The following is a 24,339-nucleotide window of genomic DNA, read 5'->3' as shown; positions in this document are numbered from 1 at the left end:
ACAACAATACATTGGAATCTAGTCCTTTATCTATGATTGGAATGGAATAATCAAAATGATATAGATATTCATAAAGCGTCATTAATAAAATAGTTCGACGTTGGCAATATGTATAATAATTGTGCTGATGTGGAATGAAATTATTATTTAACTGAATTGAACATCAACAACATTTGTTTAAACAAAACTGTAAATATTTGTATCATATCAATAAAATATATTCAAATTTAATCGGATTTGAAAGTCAGAATGTGCTATAATGTTTTAAATTTCAAACAATGTTCACCTCTTTAAATTATTCAAAAATTAATTGAATTTCATTTATCAAATTTCAAAGCTCTTTGTTTATTATTTATAATTAAATAAGAAAATGTAAAATTGGTTTTCTCATACATGCCATTAGGTGAACCTTTCGAGTCTGTGATTATCGAAGTTTCTAGTATAATCTGTTTTCTATATTTGCTGTTTATTATCTATTATAATTTCTCGTTTCATCTATCATGTCACCTAAAAACTGTCACCGAGTGCCCGTACAAATTTTATAGGCGGTTCTTGCTGCCATGCACAAAATCAAGACTTCCAGGTAATTTCCATGATAAATGAATAATAATCTCAATAATTACTATATAAACTTAATATATAAAGGCCAATGTAGTAAATGCTACATCATTATAACCTAACTTTGTTGAAGGTACTCGTTTCGGAATGAGCACTTTCTATTGATGTAAATCATAATGTTTACTTATTACGTGTTATATTTTGCGATTCCCGAACGGTTTATTTACGATTTTTGTTATTTCTACTTGATAAATATATATGTTTACGATCTTTCTAGAGATAATAGTACGATAATGATTATAATTTTATGCAGTTTATCGAGATAATTGAAACTCGAATGGAACATTGAAGATGCATTATCTATTGATAAAATTTTCTAGTCAGTGACACTAAATCCAATTAATATCATAGGTTTCTAGTGAAATTTTAAATGTTTCTATTTAGGTAGCAAACATGATATTGAGAAATTTTTAGAATTGAAATTTATGATGTCATTTCGATTTAAAAAATATCAGTCATAAAGTAAATTTTTTTTATTACTTCAAAAACCACGGCTTAATATTTTAGTTCCCTTTCACCTATCAAATGAATACATCATTCAATAAAATAAACAAAGAATGTTATATTGTACATAACAAATCCTTTGTTGCATCATGAATCTTTAAAACTATAATAATTTTAATACAATTGCATGATTGTTTTCTCCTAAATCCTTATTACTAAGATACTTTTTAACTGTCTGTCCATCCAATTACCAAATATAAGTTGTATCTAATCTATACTTAATATTATAAAGCTGAAGAGTATATTTGTTTGTTTGAGTGCGCTAATCTCAGGAACTACAGGTCCATTTGAGAAATTCTTTCAGTAGATAGTCCATTGAGGAAGGCTATAGGCTATATATGTACCACGGGCGAAGCCGGGGCGGACCACTAGTGAACCAAAATAGACACTTGAGATTTACAGAAATCATGTATTTGAGATGCCGCTATAACAGCCAAAGCTGTGTTTTGCTCTCTATTTGTAGGAAACCCTTTGTCCCGAGTCTGACTCTCACTAGAACAATTTTTTGTGAAAGCAAACATGTAATGCTTCATGATGTCAGCCAACATTCAAAACTGTCATAATGTATCCTCAATTCAATGTATTCAAATTATGATTCTTAGACAATCCGGTACCTTTTCATATTATCCATATTATTTATACATCAATTTGATTAAAAACACACAAGCTGTCTCACAGCAGTTGGATACATACACTGCACCATGAGATTTTGTATTCACGTTAATGCTCAGTAAATATTGATAAGATTAACTGCACATTTCATATTAAATAAATAACTGGTTATGTCTGTCCTTCAAAAAACCAGGATTTTCATTATCGACATTAAGTAAATATTAACTGGTAAATACGGTTATCTTATTATGTGTTTATTTGATATGAATAAGCGATATATTGTTTAAATTTATCCTGCCGTATGTGTAATTATGACTGTTAAAACTCAATAGATATATTTCAACGCCATCTAGTCACAAATTATTGTTGTTGTTTTTTAAGAGTTGCCAGAGTCCCAAGTCTGCTTACTAAAAAGTGCTTCAATTGTGCCTCATTTGCTAAGTGTCAGAGCGGTTTGACGGGTCTGGTAGTCTGCTATGATGTTAAATACGAAACAATGGGCTTGCAACTAAATTGCGATGGAAAACTTATAAGATGGGATATTTTCATTGGCAACAATGAGACACAATTACAAATCATACATAATACTATTATAACTATGACTAAATTTTTGCAGAATATAAATTGCAATTGACTGACAATTGAATTGAAATAATGTTTAATTTTACTAATATAGCTCACTTAGCTCACTGGTGGTTTGCTTGATGGCAAGGGAATTTGCTGAGGTAGGGTTTCAACAAATGTGCTGCCTGTTTTAAAGGGTAAATAGATGAGAAAAGAATGGACGTGTATTAGTGAATTAACTGGGAATGGTGAGGGAAGGAAATGGGCCACTGGCTCCTCACTCATCGCACGAAACTATAGTATTTACTCCACTTTTCTGTGTGGAGGTGTTAGTTTCCCTGGTGTGAGTAGCCCCATTTCTTGCCGAAGCGTGCTCGACACCCACATACAATAAAGCAAATTTTATATATTATATGGAAAACAAGCCTTTAGTAATTTTAGCTGTATGTTTGTATGTATCAGACTCCTTTAAACTTTTGACCCACTTTAAACGGAGAAATTTCATCCAAATACTACACTAATCAAGGATTGTTGACAATAAAATAATTTCATCTATTAGAATCGCCAATTTAAATAATTTCCTTGCGTATGCTCTGCATAAGAGCAAGTTAGGCAACATATGTTCTATCACAGAAGCGTTTTTTTTATTACTAAGTATATTTTATTTATATATACATTTTTGTTAGTAACATCCTTTCAAAAGAGATCATCGTAAGAAAACGATCTACCGTTTGTGACATAGTTTTTACTCAATAACCTTGTACTATTGTTTATAATGCGCATGTTACAATGCAGTTATCCACTGCATATGCAGCCTCATCAAATATTCCATCTTTATCCCCCAAATGCATTTGTTTTAAAATTCAAATGCGCTTCAGAGTCGACCCATGTAAATGCGCCTTCACCCAACCGAAAGGCACTTTTTTATCGGTTAAAAAATTTTTAACAGTACACTTCTCTCTTTCCAGATCTTGACATGCGGTGATAGTTTTCAGATCAACAAACAATAATCAAAAATTTTTGAAGGAACCTCTCTCGGCAGTATTCTGAAACATCTGTACGGGCATAAATCAAAAACTTCCATTTTCATTGCAAATTCTGACTGTTATTCTTGGTTCTTACCGAGATAAGTCTAATCGTTGTTGATTTTTATATACAATTTTATTGAGCAATCATTTGAGATGACTGACGATACGTCTATCGAGGAAATCAGAAAGGGCGTTTCTGAACTGACGGTGCTTTCGTTCAGGAAGATTGACGACGTGAAGAGATTGGCGAAGCATTTTAAATATGTCATTGACAATCCTAAGACGCAAGAGAATCCGATCGTTTTGCGATATTTGAAGAATTTGGACGACACCCACAGGAGGATTTTCTTAAAGACTCGTGATGGTGTGGAAGTGGAGTATATATTCACGACGGAAAAGAAGAGCAGCCTGCAGAGGCAGAGGTTTAATAGCCTTCCAGTTAGTGAGGTGCCTGAATTGCTTAAAGCCGAGCTGACGGTGGAGAATGCGAAGCAAGTGCACATTTGTACGGATTGTAATGTGGAAATTGAGATAAACGAGGATGAGCCCTTGATGGAATCGCTTCAGAAGCATTTCAATTTGGACGTCCATTTGCCGAAGCTGAAACGCGAGAGCATAGATGTCGCGGAGCCTATTATATTGCCTAACATGTCGAGACGTCTGTCGGCCCTCGAATGCGGCGAAACGCCCAATCATAATATTGAATTCATGCAATTAGTGAAGCCGATGGAGAAGTTGGACAAGATGTTCTCCGGGAAACTTGAGGCGTCGCTCATCAGACACCTGCCAGATAACTCTGAAGCCAGCATTGACGGTGCCGTCAAGTTCTACCAAGCTGCCTACGATAAACTGTGCCTTGATATCAACGCGATCGACTTCTCCGGCCAAACCAGTTCGGTGGCACCGATTATCATGAGTATTAAAGACAATGTTAATCAAAATTTCGCAACCGACGCCAATAAGAATTTCGAAAATGAAGAAAGCGAACAGGTACCTGAGAAACCCGCGAAGAATGTTGTGAAAAAGTATCGTTATTATGGATCTATTGAATGTTTAATCGTGAAACTTTTGAATAATCATAAACTGCTTACATTGGTGGATGACCGTACGGGGAAGCTGGCGTTCTTCTGCATGGCATGCGAGTATTACACTCTCAGATTTAAATACGACAGCGTATTGAACCATGTCTTCAGCGAAACGCATATTCACAACTTGGCTTGCATTTTACAAGCGGACAGGCACATTCCGTTCCCGTCACAGGACTCGAGCATCGAGAAAATCAAAGAAATTAATCGGAAGTTCCTTTTGAATCACAGCGTCAGCGAGGAAGGGAACGAGCTGTATTGTTCGCTGTGCAAATTTACAATTGACTCGAATGAAAGTATCATCCTGCACATTCTAGATGAGAAGCATCTGGCCCGTTTGTCCGATAAACTGTACCGCAAGATGAAAACCAACAACCCAGATGGTCCAGTGCCAGATGAATGGGGCCCGAAAAGCTACGACTGGGCGAAGTTCCTCGCCAGCGTTGGCAAACCCTTGAACAACCGCGATCACGTCGTGATCGAAAACTTCATTAAGCCGGGAAAGGTATCGAACTACTGCTCGTGCTGTGATATGGTGCTAAAGGGTCCTAGACAGGTGCTCTTCAACCACATCCGCCAGAAGAAACACTTGAGGAACGCCGCACCGCATAAGCTCGCCCTGTTGTACAAACACCACTGCCGACCAGCTGAGTACTTTGCCAGCTTCGGCAATTTCTACGTCTGCACCATATGCCCAACATACGTCGCTCTGCCATCATTCTCCGCTATCGTCGAACACTTTGAAAGCTCCATGCACATCGAAACCATCGCAAAGTTAATCTGTTCGGCTCTATACCCGAACGGTGATCTCAAACTGTTGGAGTCCAACGAAGTGATCAATGGTCAGTGTGAATTCTGCGATGCCACATTCAACGATGCGTCGGAGGGTGTGAAACACGTGCTCTCCGACGTGAACCACCAAACGGCTGTGGCCGAGGCGAAGACTAAAGCAAACAGGGGCGACATTATAAGCGTGTACTTGCACGGTAACTACATCCTGCATAGCGAGGGAGCGCAGTTCACTTGCACGATTTGCAGCGGTGTGTTCAACTCCATCCGTTCGCTGTTGAACCATCTGGTGTACGCGGACCATTTCAAGCAGAAACCGAATTCGGAGAACGTGTTCCGCTTCTATCTCGAACTGAAGCATAATATAAACATGTTATCCCGCAATAAATACGTGTATTACGACTTTGGCAAGTTAAAGTGTGGTGTTTGTGACAGTGATGTGGACGAAGGTGAGAATGCGAAACGTCATGTGGCTTCGTTGCGCCATAAGGAGAACATGGGGGCCAGTTATGTTAATGTCAGTTTGGACGCGTCTGTTGAATGATGTGAGTATTTTTTTTATAGTATTTGAACGCTTCGATCATTGAATACAATAGAATACACAAATTTGAAATGGTCCTGCAATGTGTTTGTTAAATTCAAGTTGAGCGACACAGTCTCCCCGTGACCACGCTCGCTGTAAAGTTTTGAAACGTCGGGTTAATAATATAATGAATAAATCGCGTTTAAAATCCGTTAAAAAGTTTTTAATTTCTAAATGTATAATACTCGCGTAAAATCAGACACAAGAAAATACTATGAACTTTTTAAATAAAAGTTAAATATTTATTCATACAACTGGTCTCTTCCTTCAGAAGTGCTTTTAAATAGTCTAGTAACAATTTAACACCAGTTCAGAAAGCAGTTTCCATTGAGAAGAACTTTCAAGCCTATAGTTTAGTTGCTCTTTTAAAATCATATCTGCTAAAGCAAAATTAAGCTTATTGGCATTTATTTAAGGTGTATTCAGAACTCTGATTAAAAGTAATAAATTTTAGGGCTAAGCTAGTTGGTTCTACACCAAAGTATATTCAACCTTATTCAGGTGACTTAAAGTCAAATTTATAAAGACGGTTTTTGTTGCTGGTGAATGTTGCCATAATATCAACCATTGAAGCTTCAGTGTACTTCTAAGTTGGTTTGATTGTTGGTAAGATTGTTTGAAAGTTGTAGTCGCTAGGGTGATAAGTACTAATGGATATGGTAAATAAGTAAAAAAGTTGAGTATCCCTTATGGGGTATGGACCAGTTGCTTACACATGATTCACTGACCGATTTTCTTGCTGACTGACTTATCATAGGAGAATGCCGACAGAGAGACGCAAGTGTCTGGAAATAGTTCATATTTTACAAGAGTAAATGTTAATGAAGATGATTTAATGGGTTTTCTGAAAGCCATCTGTTTTATGGGTAGTGCCTTTATCAACTTATATTAATGTTTTAACCGATTTTCTTAAGTTGACTGTTTTTTGCATCATTGCTTAATCACTTGGTGGGATTTCAACCTATTAATGTGATTATTTTTGTGTTTAAAAGGACCGTCATCTCTTCAACTATTATCATTCGAAATTTCATCCTAATTGGTATTGTAGTTTAAGTTGTGAAAGAGTTGCAGATAGACTTTCTTATAATTATAATATTAGTATGGATGGTTAAGCATTATTTTTTCAAAATCCTCGAATTATGAAACTACTAACTGCGCCCCGCGGTTTCACCCGCGTAAGTCCGTATCCCGTAGGAATATCGGAATAAAAAGTTGCCTATATGTTATTCCAGTTATCCAGCTGTCTACGTACCAAATTTCATTGCAATTGGTTCAGTAGTTTTTACGTGAAAGAGTTACAAACATCCATACATCCATACTTACAAACTTTCGCATCTATAATATTATTAATTAATAATAGGATAATTTGTATTATAAGTATTCATTAAACTTATTTAAATCGTTCGTAAAAGATCATTAAATATTAATGTTTATATGGGGTTCGGTTTTATACACTACGTTTTGACGGATTTTATACGCCATCTATTAATAATCTCGAAGATTCGACTGTAAAGAGGACTGTGATTATAAAATTCTGTAACGAATTTTAGGTGAGGTTTTATATTTTATACCATTAAAATGCCTTAAGAATGAAAATCCTTCTTTCTTCCTACTTATATATCCTACTAATATTATAAATGCGAAAGTTTGTAAGGATGTGTGTGTGTTTGTTGCTCTTTCACGCAAAAACTACTAAACCGATTGCAATGAAATTTGGTACGTAGACAGCTGAACAACTAGAATAACATATAGGCTACTTTTTATGCCGATATTCCTACGGGTTACGGACATATGCGGGTGAAACCGCGGGGCGCAGCTAGTAATTTAATAATAGCATGCTTGCACCATACCGTGGTAACGCCTGACCTCTGCCATCTATGATTCCAGCTCAATTTTCGAATTCTGTCTTATGATCGATTTTTTTTCTATTAAAATGTTTTCCTACATTATAAATACTTTTAAATTTCTTACGTATAAATATGCAAGAGGAATTAATGTATTGTATGTTTGTTTGTTACAGTTATGTATGTATGATACAATGTACCTTGAGAACAACTGAGCACCTTGTTATACCTACAACACGTTTCTGAGGTGATATTACGTTTTACACTGTGAAAATTTTAATAAATGAAATAATTTTATAATTTATTTGCTGTTTCATTGTGCCTTAATTCTCCTAATTAGGACAAACTCGCAGTAGCAGGAGACAAGGAGTATACAGGTGATTTTATAAAAAAAAGTTTTGAGGTATCAAAATTCTAAAGAATGAAATTTAAGATTTGACACTGTTACGAGTTGAAAATTTATTAATATATATGAAGTTAGTATTTAGCGTTACCACGCTCGCTGTAAAATGTTCGAAACGTCGGGTTAATAATATAATGAATAAATCGCGTTTAAAATCCGTTAAAAAGTTTTTAATTTCTAAATATATTCTTTATAATTTGTGATGAAAAGTAAGTTCTTGAATAAATGTTTCATGACAGTTTTGCGAAAAAGTTAATTTTAGACAATGCTGTTATACGTAATTTATTTCTATTTTGAGTTGACCATTTTGAAAGATAACGATCAAGCTATCTTTTCCAATGAAATAATCCTTTTCTTAATATAAACTTCACTATTTAGTTATAGTGTTATCTGTGACACAGTAACCAAACGTGAGAATATTTAAAATCGCGCCATCTAGTAGCAATACTTAGAAACGTGACGTATTAAGTTTACATGAGCATAAATCAATTTAGATATATGCCTATAGATGGCGTTGTAATAAAAATGGAAAAGCCCGGTCTCTTACAAATCCAGAAGAAAACGCGTCGACATTTGCAAATGCCATTTTTTCATACAAAAAAGTTGATACATTACGCGCGAATGTTTGTACGCAAGTGAGTGACCTGGGTTACAACAGGCGACCAGAAAAATGACTGTATACATTGCTGGAAATCTATTTGGTTGGAAGTATGGTATCCATCACACTGGAGTATGAAAATGCAGCAAAGCTGTATATTATTTGTTCCCTACTTGTAAATAAATATAGACTAATAAGAAGAGATACAATTTCTGAGTCTGTGACGTTATTCCCTCTATGGTCACAAGTTCTGGTTTACCTGAATCGATTTTAAAATTAATTTCACCAATAGAAAACGTGTTTTTTTGTGTCATCCTATCCTATCCTATCCTATCCTACATCCTACTAATACTAGTATTATAAATGCGAAAGTTTGTAAGGATGTGTGTGTGTGTTTGTGACTCTCTCATGCAAAAGCTACTGAACCGATTGTAATGAAATTTGGTCCGTAGATAGCTGGACAACTAGAATAAAATATAGGCACCTTTTTACTCCGATATTTCTGTGGGATACGGACTTACGCGGGTGAAACCGCGTTGCGCAGCTAGTCTTACTAATATTATAAATGCGAAAGTTTGTAAGGATGTGTTTGTGTTTGTTGCTCTTTCACGCAAAATCTACTGAACCGATTGCAATGAAATTTGGTACGTAGACAGCTGGACAACTGGAATAACATATTGGCAACTTTCATATAAGTTTGTAAGTATGGACGGATGTATGGATCTTTATTACTCTTTCACGCGAAAATAAATTGATGTATCTTTATGAAATCTGGTACTGATGTAAGATTATACTCTATATAGCATATAGGCTAGTTTTTACCTGCGTACCAAGCGAGTAACACTGCGGTTACAACAATTTTGAATATAAAAATTTAGTAAGTAGATATATTCATATAATGGTACTTTTTAAAGGGTTTCCCTGTTAATCATTAAACGAAATACGAATCAAAGGAAATATAATACATGTATTGATAATGTAATTATTCATATTTTACCAAACGTGAGTCACAAATCAATGATAATCGATTAATGCGTACAGAAATTCTATATTAGAGGTTATGTCCGTTCCCGCCCATTGATACAGCGCAATGCTATTGGTGGACGTTCTGACCAATCTCGAAGCAAATTAGATTGCAATGACGAAGTGTTCTGAATTTGAAATTTCCACACTCATTTAGTGAAATATTGAAATAATTACCTTAAATGATATAGCATTATGTAAGTTAATCCTACTATCCTATCCCTAATAATATTATTAAATGCGAAAGTTTGTAAGGACGTGAGGGTGTTTGTTGCTCTTTCACGCAAAAACCACTGAACCGGTTTCAATGAAATTTGGTACGTAGATGGCTGGACAACAGGCACAACATATAGTTAAATTTTTACCCGATATTTCTACGGGATATGGACTTACGCGGGTGAATCCGCGGGGTGTAGCTAGTAAATAATAATTTATTGGCTAGGGTTATTTATATTAAATGTCTACTAAATTGTGTTCGGAATGACGAAAAATTTAATAAGGTTTAATTATGATTCTTTCCATATTAGCCCAATTCGGTCATAATGCAAGGACACAGGAGAGGTCATTGAGGGTTCAGACCTCAATCCAGCACGCTGACCAAGTAGGGGCAGATGACATGTCGTAGAACTATTTAACGATTTTAACTGCATTTTTTGTTTTTCATCGCATAACTTTCTAGTGGATGAACCCATATCGATGATTCTTTTTAATTCGAAAGCTGGTGTCTCTCCTGTGGACGCATTTAAGTTTGTTCCAGTTTTTTGACTATAAGAAGGCGGATTAGGTTTTGAAACAAAAAAAATCATTTAATAACTTGGTTTCTACCATCCCTCATCTTCTATGAAGCCATATTTTATTTCATATTATATATTTAAGAGGAGTATAGATAAACTAATCGAGATAAGTACACGTTGCGTCTCTTTCTACTAACAGTTATCTCTTTCTCCCAGGGGCGTATGGAGCCACTACTAAACATTTACGAAAGAAAATTTTAGGCCTGCGCGACACTAATTTTATAGTTTTTCTATATACTAGCCGGTTTAACCCGGGTTGACCTGGAATAAAATCAATATAGAATTTAGCTTATGATACTCACAGATAACGTAGCTTTCTATCGGTAAATGATTTTTAAAATCGGTTCAGATGACGAGATTACGTGTTAAACTCGCAAATTCACAAGCTTAATGTGAGAGTTTTATAATATTAATTTTATGTTTTAATGTAACATAAAAAAATTTGTTAAAAAAAGATCTAAAACGGTTGCAGGTTTTTCAAGTGCCCACGTACTTTAAAAAGTCTGCCTACCTTGAATTATTGCTTTTTATCTTATCTGTCATTTGTCTCGAAACGTCAAAAAATTGGCGGCAAAGTCGAGTGCCCGTAAAAAAAAACAGTAGTAGCGCTAAGGGTGTTCAAAATAAAATAAGAGATAACAAGCCACGCCCCTGCGGCCGACCAATCGGGAAGCTGCGACAGAGATTCATCTCCAGTAAGTGTTTAGTATTCGCCGATTTCTGACGTTTACCCGCGCAAATACTGTTACGATATTACGTTGACAGTTGTTTAAAAAGCAAGGATGTTTAGTTTTTTTTTTTAAGAAATACAAATTCTTAATTTGACAAACATGTGATGCGGGTATCGTGCAATTATTTATGAACTGTTATTTAATTGTGATGTGAAAAGTGCTGTGTTTATTGATTTAAAGATTTGAACAATTCCTTCCTACATATATAACTTATATAAAAGGTAAGATTGTTTTTCATTGGCATTTGAGGTTGTTTGTTTTAATAGTTGTAATTTTAGATAATAAAATACATGATTTTACTTGACCCTGGCAATCTTCCTGCCATACGAGAGAAAAATAAACAGTTTGTTTAAAATAAAAACTTAAAAACAGTGATCTAAATTGTCTCTTATAAAGAGTGAAGGCGTTAGGAAATTATTTATTCCTAACGATGCTTATCAGAATTTTAGTAGTAGTGCAGTTTTAAACGATCTAAGCATACATACGTACATGGTGTAAGATGTGGGAAGCGATTTCGCTTTATATCCTAGTGAATTCTAAATTTAAATTCCAAAGAAAAAAGAAATGGCAGTATTCCGCCAAAATTCACTGCCGTGGCGAAGCCCGATCAGTGCTTAGTACTGCTCGTAAGGCCATAGATAAATAATTAAAGTTAAATGCAATGTCAAATGTCATTAATCAAATTCGAAATAGAAAAAGGAGGTTCCACGTTCGTGTATATGTATTACCATAAATAAAATTAATTTATCTGTTAGAATTGTGGTAACAAATTCTTTATAAAAAAACTAGTTTTCCGCCCGCGGCTTCGTCCGCGTGGTATTCGGTTATATCGCGCGACATGGTTAGGAGTAGCTTTAAGCCTTTCCCAAGGTCTAGACTATTTGGTAAAACTGGATAAGCGTTATAAGTGCGATATAAATACACAAGATAATAAGGAACTTCCATACAAACATTTATCCCCTATTTCAACCCCTTCACATTTTTTCGCAATAAAAAGTATCCTATGTCCCTTCCTAAGTTCAGTTCTATAATCATACCAATTTTCATCAAAATCGGTTCAGTGTTTTAGGCGTGAAAGCGTAACAGACAGACAGAGTTATTTTGGATTTATAATACTAGTTGCGCCCCGCAGTTTCACCCACGTAAGTCCGTAGGAATAACGGGATAATAAGTTGCCTATACGTTATTCCAGTTGTCCAGCTGTCTACGTACCAAATTTCATTGCAATTGGTTCAGCAGTTTTGCGTGAAAGAGCTACACACATCATTACAAACTTTCGCATTTATAATATTAGTAGGATAGGATAAGTAGGAAGTAGGAAGTAGGCCTATTTCCTTCTCCTAGCCCTTCCCAGTCCATTCCTTCTTTCCACTCATCAATCCTTTCCTTATCCCATATCCCTTAAAAGCGGGCAGCGCATTTTCAGAGGTCTGAGCCTCTGCGAATGTTCATGGGCGGTGGTGATCGTTTACCATCAGGCGAACCACCAGCTCAGTTGCCCGGTATGACATTAAAAAAAAAAAAAAAAAAGTAGGATAGTAGGATATGTTATATAGTAGGAATTACTAGGATAGTAGGATAGGATAAACATATGATATAATATACAGATAACCATAACATATAGGCAATTTTTTATCCCGATATTCCTACGGAATACGCACTTACGCGGGTGAAACCGCGGGGCGCAGTATTATTTATTCGGTATAAACATTTAACACCGGGTGAGTCCGGGCGAAGCCGGAACAATCAACTAGTGTAAGATATAAAAACTCGAGCGAACACGTGTATATCACATTGTAGTGTTTACATTATTCAATACCGCCATCGTGCGACTTTGTCAAAAGTTATTAGTATGAGAACTTTGATATTTATATAATTGATAGCTGTTCGCCCCGGTTTCGTCCGTGGTACGTATATAGACTGTCACTCAAAGTTTGCAGCTTTTTAATGAAAGAATTTTTGAAATCGGTCCAGTGGTTTTTGCGTGAAAACGTTACATACATACAAAAGTTTCCTCTTTATTATGTCTATACTGATATTATAAAGCTGAAGAGTTTGTTTGTTTGTTTGAACGCACTAATCGCAGAAACTACTGGTCCGATTTGAAAAATTCTTTCAGTGTTAGATAGCCAATTTATTGAGGAAGGATATAGGCTATATATGTAACACGGGCGAAGCCGGGGCGGAACGCTAGTTCTAAGATAAGTTGGTGGAACACACTGCACTATCTATAACAGCATCTCTTATAAACACGCTTTAATTATCTTCTCCTGTATGTTTGTATGTAACCTCCTCCAGACTCCTAGACTCCTAGACTCCATTTTGACCCACTTCAAACGGACAGATTTAACTCAAACTCTGTACACTTATCAAGGATCGGTGACGATACAATAATATCATAGGTTGATCATACTTCCCTGATTAAGATCGCCAGGACTGAATTTCCTTCCTATCCTACTATCCTACTAATATTATAAATGCGAAAGTTTGTAAGGATGTGTGTGTGTTTGTTGCTCTTTCACGCAAAAACTACTGCACCGATTACACTTAAACTTGGTACATAGATAGCTAGACAACTGGAATAACATACAGGCAACTTTTTATCCCGATATTCCTACGGGATACGGACCTACGCGGTTGAAAGCACGGGGCGCAGCTAGTATTCTTTATAAGAACAAGTGAGACAACTTAGTCTATTCCATCATCAAAGCGAATAAGTTATTTTAGAAAGAAAGAAAGAAAGAAAGAAATTTTTTATTTATCACCACCACATTTACAGTTAAATTTAAATTAAAATTAAAAAGTGTACTTATGACTAAACGGTGTGGTGCTAAAAAGGGTAACTACTCAGCGTGTGCTACGCGTTATGCGCAGCGCTGATTTTCAGTAGCCCCTTTTAAACAAAATAATTAAATATACTAACTTTATAAACGCGAATGTTTGTAAGTTTTGATGAATGGATGTTTGTCACTCTTTAATGGAAAAACTACTGAATGGATTTTAATGAAACTTTCCAATAATATAGCTTATACATCAGACTAAGACGTGATCTTAATAAACACTCGCCATAGCTCATTGGTTCGTCCATGGGTGAAACCGCGCGGCGCAGCTAGTTTTGTATTAATATTTCTTTTTTCCAGATGTCAAGCTACGGAAGTACTACGCCACCAGACGATGGGTTTGACAGATACGAAACGCCTTACTACTGCCCCCAAACACATCAAGGTATTAAAAAATATTAAAAAATGTTTAAATTCCTGGTGTGCAATTCTTTTTCTTTTTAGGTACATATCTTTTTAATATTCTGGTATTTATAAAACATAATTTTCTATCCTACTAGCTGCACCCGGCAAACGCTGTTCTGCCTTACTCTTATCATTTAGGGGTATGAAAAATAGATGTTGGCCTATTCTCACAGATACCGGAGGAGCACATAAATTTTATCAAAATCGGTCCAGCCGTTTCGGAGGAGTATGGCAACGAAAACTGTGACACGAGAATTTTATATATTAGTTTTTACGTGTGTACATAGCTTCTACGTACTTTAGTTCTTTGGCATCATTATTATATATATTATATAATATTATATTATATACATTGTCAAATTACACATTGTATGTTAAACTGACAAGATTTTAAACCTTGCCGACTCATCTCTGTAGAAACTGCTGACAACAAGTAGTTAATCATAAAACTGCGTTATGAGTGCGCTACAGAGTTACATGATCCGATTCCGCCATCTCGAATCTTTCATCGGTATCGAGGCGCACAGACTCTAGGCATCGCCATATGGTTTTCTTTTTTAATTTACAGTCGGCAATGGAGCTGATGGGTCGCCTGATGGTAAGCGCTACCACCGCCCATGAACATTTGGAGAGGCGTAAGGTCCATTGCAGACCTTACACCTCTACAAATGGATTGCCGACTTTTAGGAAGGGATTAAGAAAGGATTGGCGATAGAAATAAAGTAAGGACTGGGAAGAGTAAGGAAAGGACTCCGGCTCCATGGTGGAAGTTCCATGAGTTCGGACGAGGTGGCTTTCCTCATTTTCTTTCTGGCTTTTCAGGCTTTCCACGAGTATCTGGAGAGCCTCATGGGTATAGCGAAGGGGTCTTAGGAAATGTACTCCAACTTAGGCCACATGCCAGCTTCCAGCAAACCAGATTGGTCAAGCGATGTCTATTTCCACTTCACACTAATCCTACTATCCTACTTCCTTCCTGCTAATATTATAAATGCGAAAGTATATAAGGATGAGTGTGTGTTTGTTGCTTTTTCACGCAAAGACTACTGAATCGATTACAATGAAATGTGGTAAGTAGAAAGCTGGACAACTGAAATAACATATAGGCAACTTTTTATCCCGATATTCCTACGGGATACGGACTTACGCGGGTAAAACCGCGGGGCGCAGCTAGTATTATAAATGTGAAAGTTTGTTTTTTTATGTTTGTCCGTCAATCACGCTGAAACTAAACGGATTTTGATGAAATTTGGTATACAGACAGTGTATAAGCTGACATGGGTGATAATGATACTTTTTATCCCGATTAAATGCTCCCTTGGGACAAAACAGGAGCTTTGCTATCCGGGCGGAGCCGGGACGAGCGTCTAATAAAACGTATATGCGGGTATGTTCTTATCACTGTTTTCATTTTGCCCAGGAAGTCCAATGGATGGAGGCGTCTATTGGCCCGGCTCCAATGAAGTACACGAATTCGATTCTCAGGATATTTATCACGATACGAATAATTATATTGGAAGAAATTATGGTGAGTTATCTGAATGTTAAATTAATTTAAATCCTTGTGAAAAGAGGTATTTGAAAGAAACGAAAGAAAAGAAAGGAAGGAAAGAAAAGAAAGAATAGAAAGAAAAGAAAAGAAAGAAAAGAAAGTAAGAAAGAAAAGAAACAATTTATTTCGTTATCACACAAAAACTTCTGAATCAATTTCAAAAATTCCTTCTCCCTTAAAAAGCTGCATCATCACTGAGTGACATAGGCTACTTCTATATTAATACTAGCTGGACGTAATTGAATAAATATAAACTATCCTATCTTTGAAGTTGGATAAAGCTGCACATGGTGTGCAAATTTGATTTCGATCGGTCGAGTAGTTTAGGAGTCCGTCGCGGACAAACAACGTGCTACGTAATTGATATATATATATATATATATATATATATATATATATATATATATATATATATATATATATATATATATATATATATATATATATATATATATTAAGAAAATTGTAGCTTAAGAGTTTGTTTGTTTGTTTAACGCACTAGCTCAGGAACTACTGGTGCTATTTGAAAAATTCTTTCAGTGTTAGATAGCCCATTTATTGGGGAAGGCTATATATGTACCACGGGCGAATCCGGGGCGGACCGTTAGTAATATATATGTATGTTCTCATTCTCTGTTAAGTTTAAAGAACTCAAATAATTTTAATTCATAGTACACTTTTACAAGTGTTGAATGTTGATTCATACTTGATGAATTATCATAAATCTGTGTTTCTCCCAATCGGAATGTCGCTTAACTAATATGAAAAAATTAACAGGAAATTCTATTATTTTTATATTACCGCTTATAGGTAACGTTATACAGTCCATTATTGTTAGGAAGAACACTTAATTATCTATTAATTTATTTATTTTTTAGGTTATGAAGACATGCAAATGGCGAACGAGCCTTATGACTTCCATCACAACATAATTCATCATAATTATTCACAAACTAATGCAGGTAAGGACTTTTTTGTTTTGTTGCCATTTATGAAGCAAAAACTTTTTGTTACTTATAAAAAAGAAAAAATTGGTGCGAAATTCTTGGCGGTTTTTTAATTCTTTTTAAATATTCTCATGCAAATATTTTTAATCATTTGCGATAATTGCACATCCATCCATATATTTATTACATGAAAAAACAATCTCAGCATCCTATAAACTAAACATCCAAATATCTGTATCGTATTATAACCAATTCATATAGCAACATCCAACCATCTAAGTATACGAACATCTAACCATCCACCCATACCATAAACCATCCAAACATCCGAAACATCCGAACCATCCATAACGATTTAACCATTTCAAGGTCTCGAATGCGACATGCAATCCATCCCCCGCTACGACAGAGCGCCACCCTCTTTTGTGCGCGTGGTTAAGCGTAGAACAACTGCTAACAAGAAGGAGAGAAGACGAACACAGAGCATAAACACTGCGTTCACGGATTTACGGGAGTGTATACCAAACGTTCCTCCAGATACTAAACTATCCAAGGTGTGTATAAAAAAAAAAAAAAAGACCAATTTCACCACTCCTTAATACCACAGTCTAAAGAGAATACAGTAGTGCAACGCCTTTGATCTCGTAGCAAAACTGAAGACTACTGTTGCGTTCACAACTCAATAAAAGACACAAGACAATAATAGTAAGAAGCCTTTGCCCGCGGCTTCGCACGCGTCAAATTCAGAGCAAAACCCGTTTCTTCCCCCTTTTTTATTAAGTGCACATAAATGCACGCTATTATTATAACAATACTATAATAAACGATTCAATGACGTTTGAAATTTTTCTATTTACAAAGAATAAATCTTTTCACATAACTTTGATATTTAAATGACAACTATACGAGTACTATAGAAATAATAGCATTTATGATGCGTTCATGATATTAAAAATTAAATAATTTATATATCGAACGTCGTTGCCTGCTATGCGATAAAAAAATGTACCTTAATATTTTTCATATGTACCTACATTGTGTGTAAAATATTTTATGTTGTGCCCTATAGAGTAGTTATTTATATTTATTGTTGTAATCATAATGATAACAAGGCAGAGAAAAAAAATAGATGTACGGAATAACACAAGAAAGTACCGGATAGCGAAGGTTAAATGGTTTATAATACAATTATTTTAATCCGTTGTATTTAGGTCTCCATGAAACCTCTTCGATCTGCATTAATTATTTTCGGTCTTCCTAAAATCCTCTTTATTATAATTCCATGTTTGAAATTTGATATGATGTCTGCAAGAAGCTGTTTTCCCGTCTATAATTTTCTCTGTCTATGTCCAATACATAGTAGTCTATCTATTGTCTATAGAAAGAAAGACGGCGGACTGAAAGCATAAATACAGCATTTACAGAACTCAGAGATCGTATTCCTAACGTACCGCCTGATACCAAATTATCCAAGGTAATTAAATATATTTGTGATTGTTATAGTGAAAATAATCTTTGTAAGCAATATAAAACGCATAGAGAATGGGAGTTACAAAAAATCTATTTCGAATTTTAAATTTGCGCGCGTTAATTTGTTCATAATTATAAACAATACTGTTATAATATTTACACAACATACATACAACATCAGTGTGTTAGCCTGCATTAATCAACGCGCAATAATTACAGAATCATTTCAATTTGTTTTTTACACATCGTAATAACCCTGGCACACGGGACTGGCTGGCTGGACCAGATAGTTTTTTAATTATTATATATTATGATTTGTCAACTGTCATAAATAATTAAAAAGTTTTTACTTGACACTGACAAACAGTAATCTCCTTGCCATAACAGAAAAAAAAGAACGTTCATTTTTCTTTTCTAACCAAAAATTTGGCCAAGGTCCTTTTTGACAGTTCAACAGCCCGGTAGTATTAGGCAATGTTTGTCCACAGATAAAAACGCTCCGACTAGCGACGTCATACATATCGTATTTGCTGAAAGTGCTGGAGAGCGACGGAGAGCCGGCTGGAGGGTTTAGGGCTGAGCTGCATCACACGCCGCCAAGACGGCGAGCCGTTGATCATAGTCAGGTAATTCGAAACCCTACTGATCTGCTTGTCTCTTTCCACGTCAAAACTCTAAACTGCTGTAGCGATTTTGATGAAATTTTGTTTATAGATAGTGACATTTGAGATAGATTTATCCTGGAAATACCATGGTGAAGGGCGAAGCGGGCGGAAAGTAGTACAAACAAGAATACATACACACATACCTATGTGAAAAAGAAAAGTACACCCACACTGACAGATCTGTTTTTCTATCCTACTTATCCTACTATCCTACTAATATTATAAATGCGAAAGTTTGTTAGGATGTGTGTGCGTTTGTTGCTCTTTCATGCAAAAACTACTGAATCGATTGCAATGAAATTTGTTACGTAGATAGCTGGATAACTGGAATAACATATAGACAACTTTTTACGGGATACGGACTAACGCGGGTGCTGCTAGTATTATAAATGCGAAAGTTTGCAAACAAAAATATAATATAAAGTTATTGGATTTCTACAGTTGAAGTCTCTAATCAAAATATAATATGGTGAATCTTCGTGATTCACTATACCAGTGGTATCTATACTAATATTATAACGCTGAAGAGTTTGTTTGAACGCACTAATCTCAGGAACTGCTGGTCCGATTTGAAAAATTCTTGCAGTATTAGATAGCCCATTTATTGGCTTTATATGTACCAAGGACAAAGCCGGGGCGGACCGCTAGTATAAAATAAAGCTTTAATATTTCTTTGTGTAATTCAATTGATATGCAATTTGAAACGTTGATCATATTTTTTAAATAACAATAAAAAGCTGCATTTCAAAATTGAACGTAGTTCTAATTGTATATAATAAAAAAATAAAATAAAATTTATACGTTTTTAATAGATAGACACATAGAATGATAAACTCTTCTTGAGCGATGTAGATTATTTTATTTTAAACAGAGCGAAAGTCAGTGCTGGCTGAAAATAAAATTATAACTTTTTAAATGCCACATAAAAAAAAAAAACATTTGACATAACTATTGGCGCCATTTCCAATCGCGGCACAGATTACACAGAACGTCAGTGGCGTCAGACGAGTACTACATATGCACTTGTTCCCTTGAGAACATTTCAAGAGGCGCATTCAAGTGGGCTAATGCATTTTTATCTTTCGTTATTGGCCATTGAATGTGAATTTTGTAATCTGATTTGTGTTTTAAAAAGTCCTGTGCACATTTATATACTTTTGCTAGTTTCAACACCCGGTTTGGTGTGTATAAAAAATTATTTATCCCAATCAATCTCTATATAATGCTTCCAAGTTATAACTGACATAAAAATTTAAGTTGATATAGACATAGAAATTGAGTTACCTATAGAATAATATTCCGTATATAATTTACAAGCTTTTGCCCCTGGCTTCGCATGTGTTAATTCGGAGTAGTTTAATAGATGTTATCTATACATATAATAAATCTGTAGAAAAGTCATTTTTGTACATTGAAAAAATTGAAGAAAAAATAGCCAGTGTGTGAAAAGATAACTAACAGAACACATTTCCATCATTTTTGAAATTTTTGTCTGTTTGTCTGTTTGTTTGAGCGCACATCACGTAAAATATACGAATTAAATGCAGACAATGTTTGTATACAAAAATTCTACGTAACTTAAGGTAATAACTTAGTTTTTGTTTCATCGAAATCGGTTTACTCTATCACAAGATATGATTAATTTGATATTCCTACGGGATACGGACTTACGCGGGTGAAACCGCGGGGCGCAGCTAGTTATACATGTAAACCATCCTCTTGAATCACTCTATGTATTAAAAAAATCCCATCAAAATCCGTTGCGTAGTTCTAAAGATTTAAGCATACATAGGGACATAGGGACAAAGAAAGCAACTTTGTTTTATACTATGATAGATATATGATAAGCGTACTAGAGTGATTCAACAGGAAGTTTTATATGTACATTTACATCTATTAAACTACTCCGAATTCAGACGTGCGAAGCCGCGGGTAAAAGCTAGTACACGTATGTAGCTAACTAGCTGCGCCCCGCGGTTTCACCCGCGTAAGTCCATATCCCGTAGGAATATCGGGATAAAAAGTTGCCTATATGTTATTCCAGTTGTCCAGCTTTCTACGTAGCAAATTTCATTGCAATCGGTTCAGTAGTTTTTGCGTGAAAGAGCAACAAACACACACACATCCTTACAAACTTTCGCATTTATAATATTAGTAGGATTAGTAGGTAAAATGGAGGAATAAAGAAACTGGAAGCCGTTGATTGATTTTCACCCTCTCAAGATAATTCAATCGCTCTTCACTCAGAGCTATCGAACGGCACGTGGCCTCCACAATAATAGAATTCGCATTCTATCCGGCACCGCAGTTTATGAGATAGCTGGGCCATGTGTTGATTACTGTAGTCTGTTTTATGTTATTTATTTTAGGATACACTTGCTATTATTGTTGTTTTCGGGAAATGTTTTGTTGATAGTAATACTATGGTGTTTCGCGGTTTCGCTCGGCACTTTATTCCCGATTAGCTGTTCGACCCGGCTTCGCCCGTGGTACATATATAGGCTAATAACTACGCCCCGCGGTTTCACCCGCGTAAGTCCGTATCCCGTAGGAATATCGGGATAAAAAGTTGCCTTTATGTAATTCCAGTTGGCCACCTGTTTACGTGCCAAATTTCATTGCAATCGGTTCAGTAGTTTTTGCGTGAAAGAGCAACAAACACACACACATCCTTACAAACTTTCGATGTCACTCAGTGAAATTGCATCTTTCTAATGGTGAACGAATCTTTGAAATCTTACTTTTTATTGGGTGTATCAATTTTAATGATTCTTTTTTAATTGAAAGCTCGTACCTCACATTGAGTCCTATTTAAAATTGGTCTAGCTCTGAGCATTTGAAGGTGGTTCTTCTGTATTTTTTATTAAGTGAAGTTCTTTTTTTAAAGACCTAAAAATTTAAATAAACGATAACGTATGTAGAGATGATGCATGCTTGTGTGTAAGATGTGTGTTTGTATGTATATTTTTTAGCCGGTCTCTGTCCGGAACTTAAGTGTCCGTCTGTCTATCACCAAGCTGTATCTCACGAACCGTGATAGTTAGACAGATGAAAATTTCAGAGATGATGCATTTCTGTTGTCATTATAACAATAAATAATAAAAAATAAGCAATTAAATTTGCGAGGTCAAGCAAATTTAATTGCTTATTTTATTATAATCATTGGCTCGGTCATAAATTTGATGGATTACCAATTTATTACGGTCGCCCTTTAGCTTATGGAAACCAATAGTGTTGCGAGCACGACTCACACTAGACCGATCTATATGTAAACTTCGTTATTGACTGTTCACGGAACCCTAAATCCCAAGTAGGCCACGTCTACCTGTGCGCGTGCGCGTGTTTATCCTGTGCGCCTGGTTTTTATCAAAAAAGCTAGTGCAGAGAGAAACGGAAATAAATTTATATACATGTTTAGTGTGAGCGGCTTTGCTCGCGTGGATACAAATAAAGTTTAGTAGCTTTTGATTCTTTTCTCATCGGCAATTTTATTACATGAAGTTATATTTAAACCAAGTAGTAAGTAAGTAATACTATTATAGCATATTACGTATATCCTAGTAAAAACTGGCTGGAATAAAATTTGTGTTTTTGTTTTAAATCTGAGGCAGAGTAGATTTGTTATCTATTTAAATTTAGAAAAATGTAAACGGAAACAAAATTCAAAAATAATCTGTATACGAAATTCACCCATTCATTTCATATGGCATACCTCAAATTTGAATTTCGAATATACATTTAATAACAACACTGGCACCAAACATTATATAATAGCAACTCATAGCATTCCATACTTAATTCAAAATTCGACTTGACATAAAAATTTTTCGTCGCAAAATAAAATAAAAAAAAAACAATCACCGCGGGAAATTTTGACAGCCGCCCCGCCACATGTAGATAATAAAGTCAATTATCGAACGCGGTACAGATTAAAAATAACACGTATCTATTACACGCCCAATGATCTTGTAACAAAAACTAACAAAAACACGAACGCTTCAAGTGGATGGACAATCAGTTCGTTTATGTATAACACGTGTGAGATAATTCACTGATATTTAGTATATTCCAACTAAGAATTGAATTGATTTTGATGAAATCCGCATCTATAATGGTTTAGACTTTAGATATTCCATGGAAATTACACTTTTTGTTAGATAACATACCTTTTTATTATAATGTGTAACGAATATATTTCAAACTAGCGGTCCGCCCCGGCTTCGCTCGTGGTACATATATAGCCTAGATAGCCTTCCTCAATAAATGGGCTATCTAACCCTGAAAGAAAATCGGACCACTAGTTCCTGAGATTAGTGCGTTGAAACAAACAAACTATTCAGCTTAATAATATTAGTATAGATGAACTTTATTCAACTTATACTTATTTAATTAACTTACACATAGCATAACCTTCTTTTGAACCTTTTGTAAATAAAAAATTATAAAAGATTCACTTTTATTGTAAAAGTATCACTTGTATAAACAATGCGATAATTAATATAATGATAAATAATAAAGGCAATAAAATTTGTATTGTCTCATTTAAATTTGTAACGACTCGAATTCGAATTATGAATTTCGAAACAATTTGAGATTTTTTTGTTGTTTTTTTTTTTAGTTTTTTTTTTTTTTATATAGCTGTTAATTGCCTTACCTTCGCACAGTTTCATTAAAGATAAAAAATATATCACAGTATAATGACGCACATAATTTATAAGTATGTATAATGACGTATATATTTTTTATTCTGTACCTTGCAACAAACTTACAAAAAAAAAACTAAATTATTAATATATAATTTTTTATTTTTTTTCTTTGTTTCAGAATGCAACAGACAAAAAGGGCAAGGGGCGAACCGGGTGGCCGCAACATGTATGGGCGTTGGAGTTGAAAAGCGAACAAAATTTGCAGAGCTAAAAAAATAAATAAAAAAGATATGAAAATGTAAACATTACCTTATGTCGAAAGAAAAACGATTTGTAAAACTTTTGAATCACGTTTTATAACAAAGAAAAAAATTGAAAAATAATTTTTCCAATTAAATTAGAATTAAAATATTTGAATTTCAAGCGAAAAAAATATCTGTTATATAGAAAAAAATATAGTAAAATAGAGGAAATAACTTCTATTAAATTTATATTCTAGTCTAGTATTTGTAAATATATGTAAATTTTAATATTTGCCTAAAATACATTTGATTTACTTTATTACCCAACTACGGAAGGAAACAGGAGGGTTTGTATTTGACCGGTATGTTTGTATGTATGTGCGCATGTCCATCTGT

General features: G+C 34.9%; 2 protein-coding genes across 3 annotated transcripts; both read left to right on the top strand.

Moving 5' to 3' along the window:
* Positions 1-468: 468 nt before the first annotated feature.
* Positions 469-7,931, top strand: LOC119838427. Its single transcript, XM_038364373.1, has 3 exons — positions 469-583; positions 3,267-5,745; positions 7,804-7,931. Exon 2 carries the CDS (start codon positions 3,480-3,482, stop codon positions 5,742-5,744), a length of 2,265 nt encoding a protein of 754 aa, XP_038220301.1. The 5' UTR covers positions 469-583; positions 3,267-3,479; the 3' UTR covers position 5,745; positions 7,804-7,931.
* Positions 7,932-11,163: 3,232 nt separating this feature from the next.
* LOC119838560 (heart- and neural crest derivatives-expressed protein 2) lies at positions 11,164-23,978 on the top strand. 2 transcript variants are annotated; one of them, XM_038364547.1, is made up of 8 exons: positions 11,164-11,397; positions 14,317-14,401; positions 15,842-15,949; positions 16,852-16,935; positions 17,290-17,474; positions 18,302-18,394; positions 18,879-19,016; positions 23,880-23,978. In XM_038364547.1, exons 2-8 carry the CDS (start codon positions 14,317-14,319, stop codon positions 23,970-23,972), a joined length of 786 nt encoding a protein of 261 aa, XP_038220475.1. In that variant the 5' UTR covers positions 11,164-11,397; the 3' UTR covers positions 23,973-23,978. The 2 variants fall into 2 exon arrangements, with proteins under 2 accessions (XP_038220475.1, XP_038220474.1); XM_038364546.1 differs by lacking the exon at positions 18,302-18,394.
* The last annotated feature ends 361 nt before the right edge of the window (positions 23,979-24,339 follow it).

Source organism: Zerene cesonia, unplaced genomic scaffold (genome assembly GCF_012273895.1).
Source record: "Zerene cesonia ecotype Mississippi unplaced genomic scaffold, Zerene_cesonia_1.1 Zces_u003, whole genome shotgun sequence".
NCBI classification, from domain to species: Eukaryota; Metazoa; Arthropoda; class Insecta; order Lepidoptera; family Pieridae; genus Zerene; species Zerene cesonia.
Note: the sequence above shows the minus strand (reverse complement) of the source record. Positions and strands in the feature narration are given on the sequence as shown.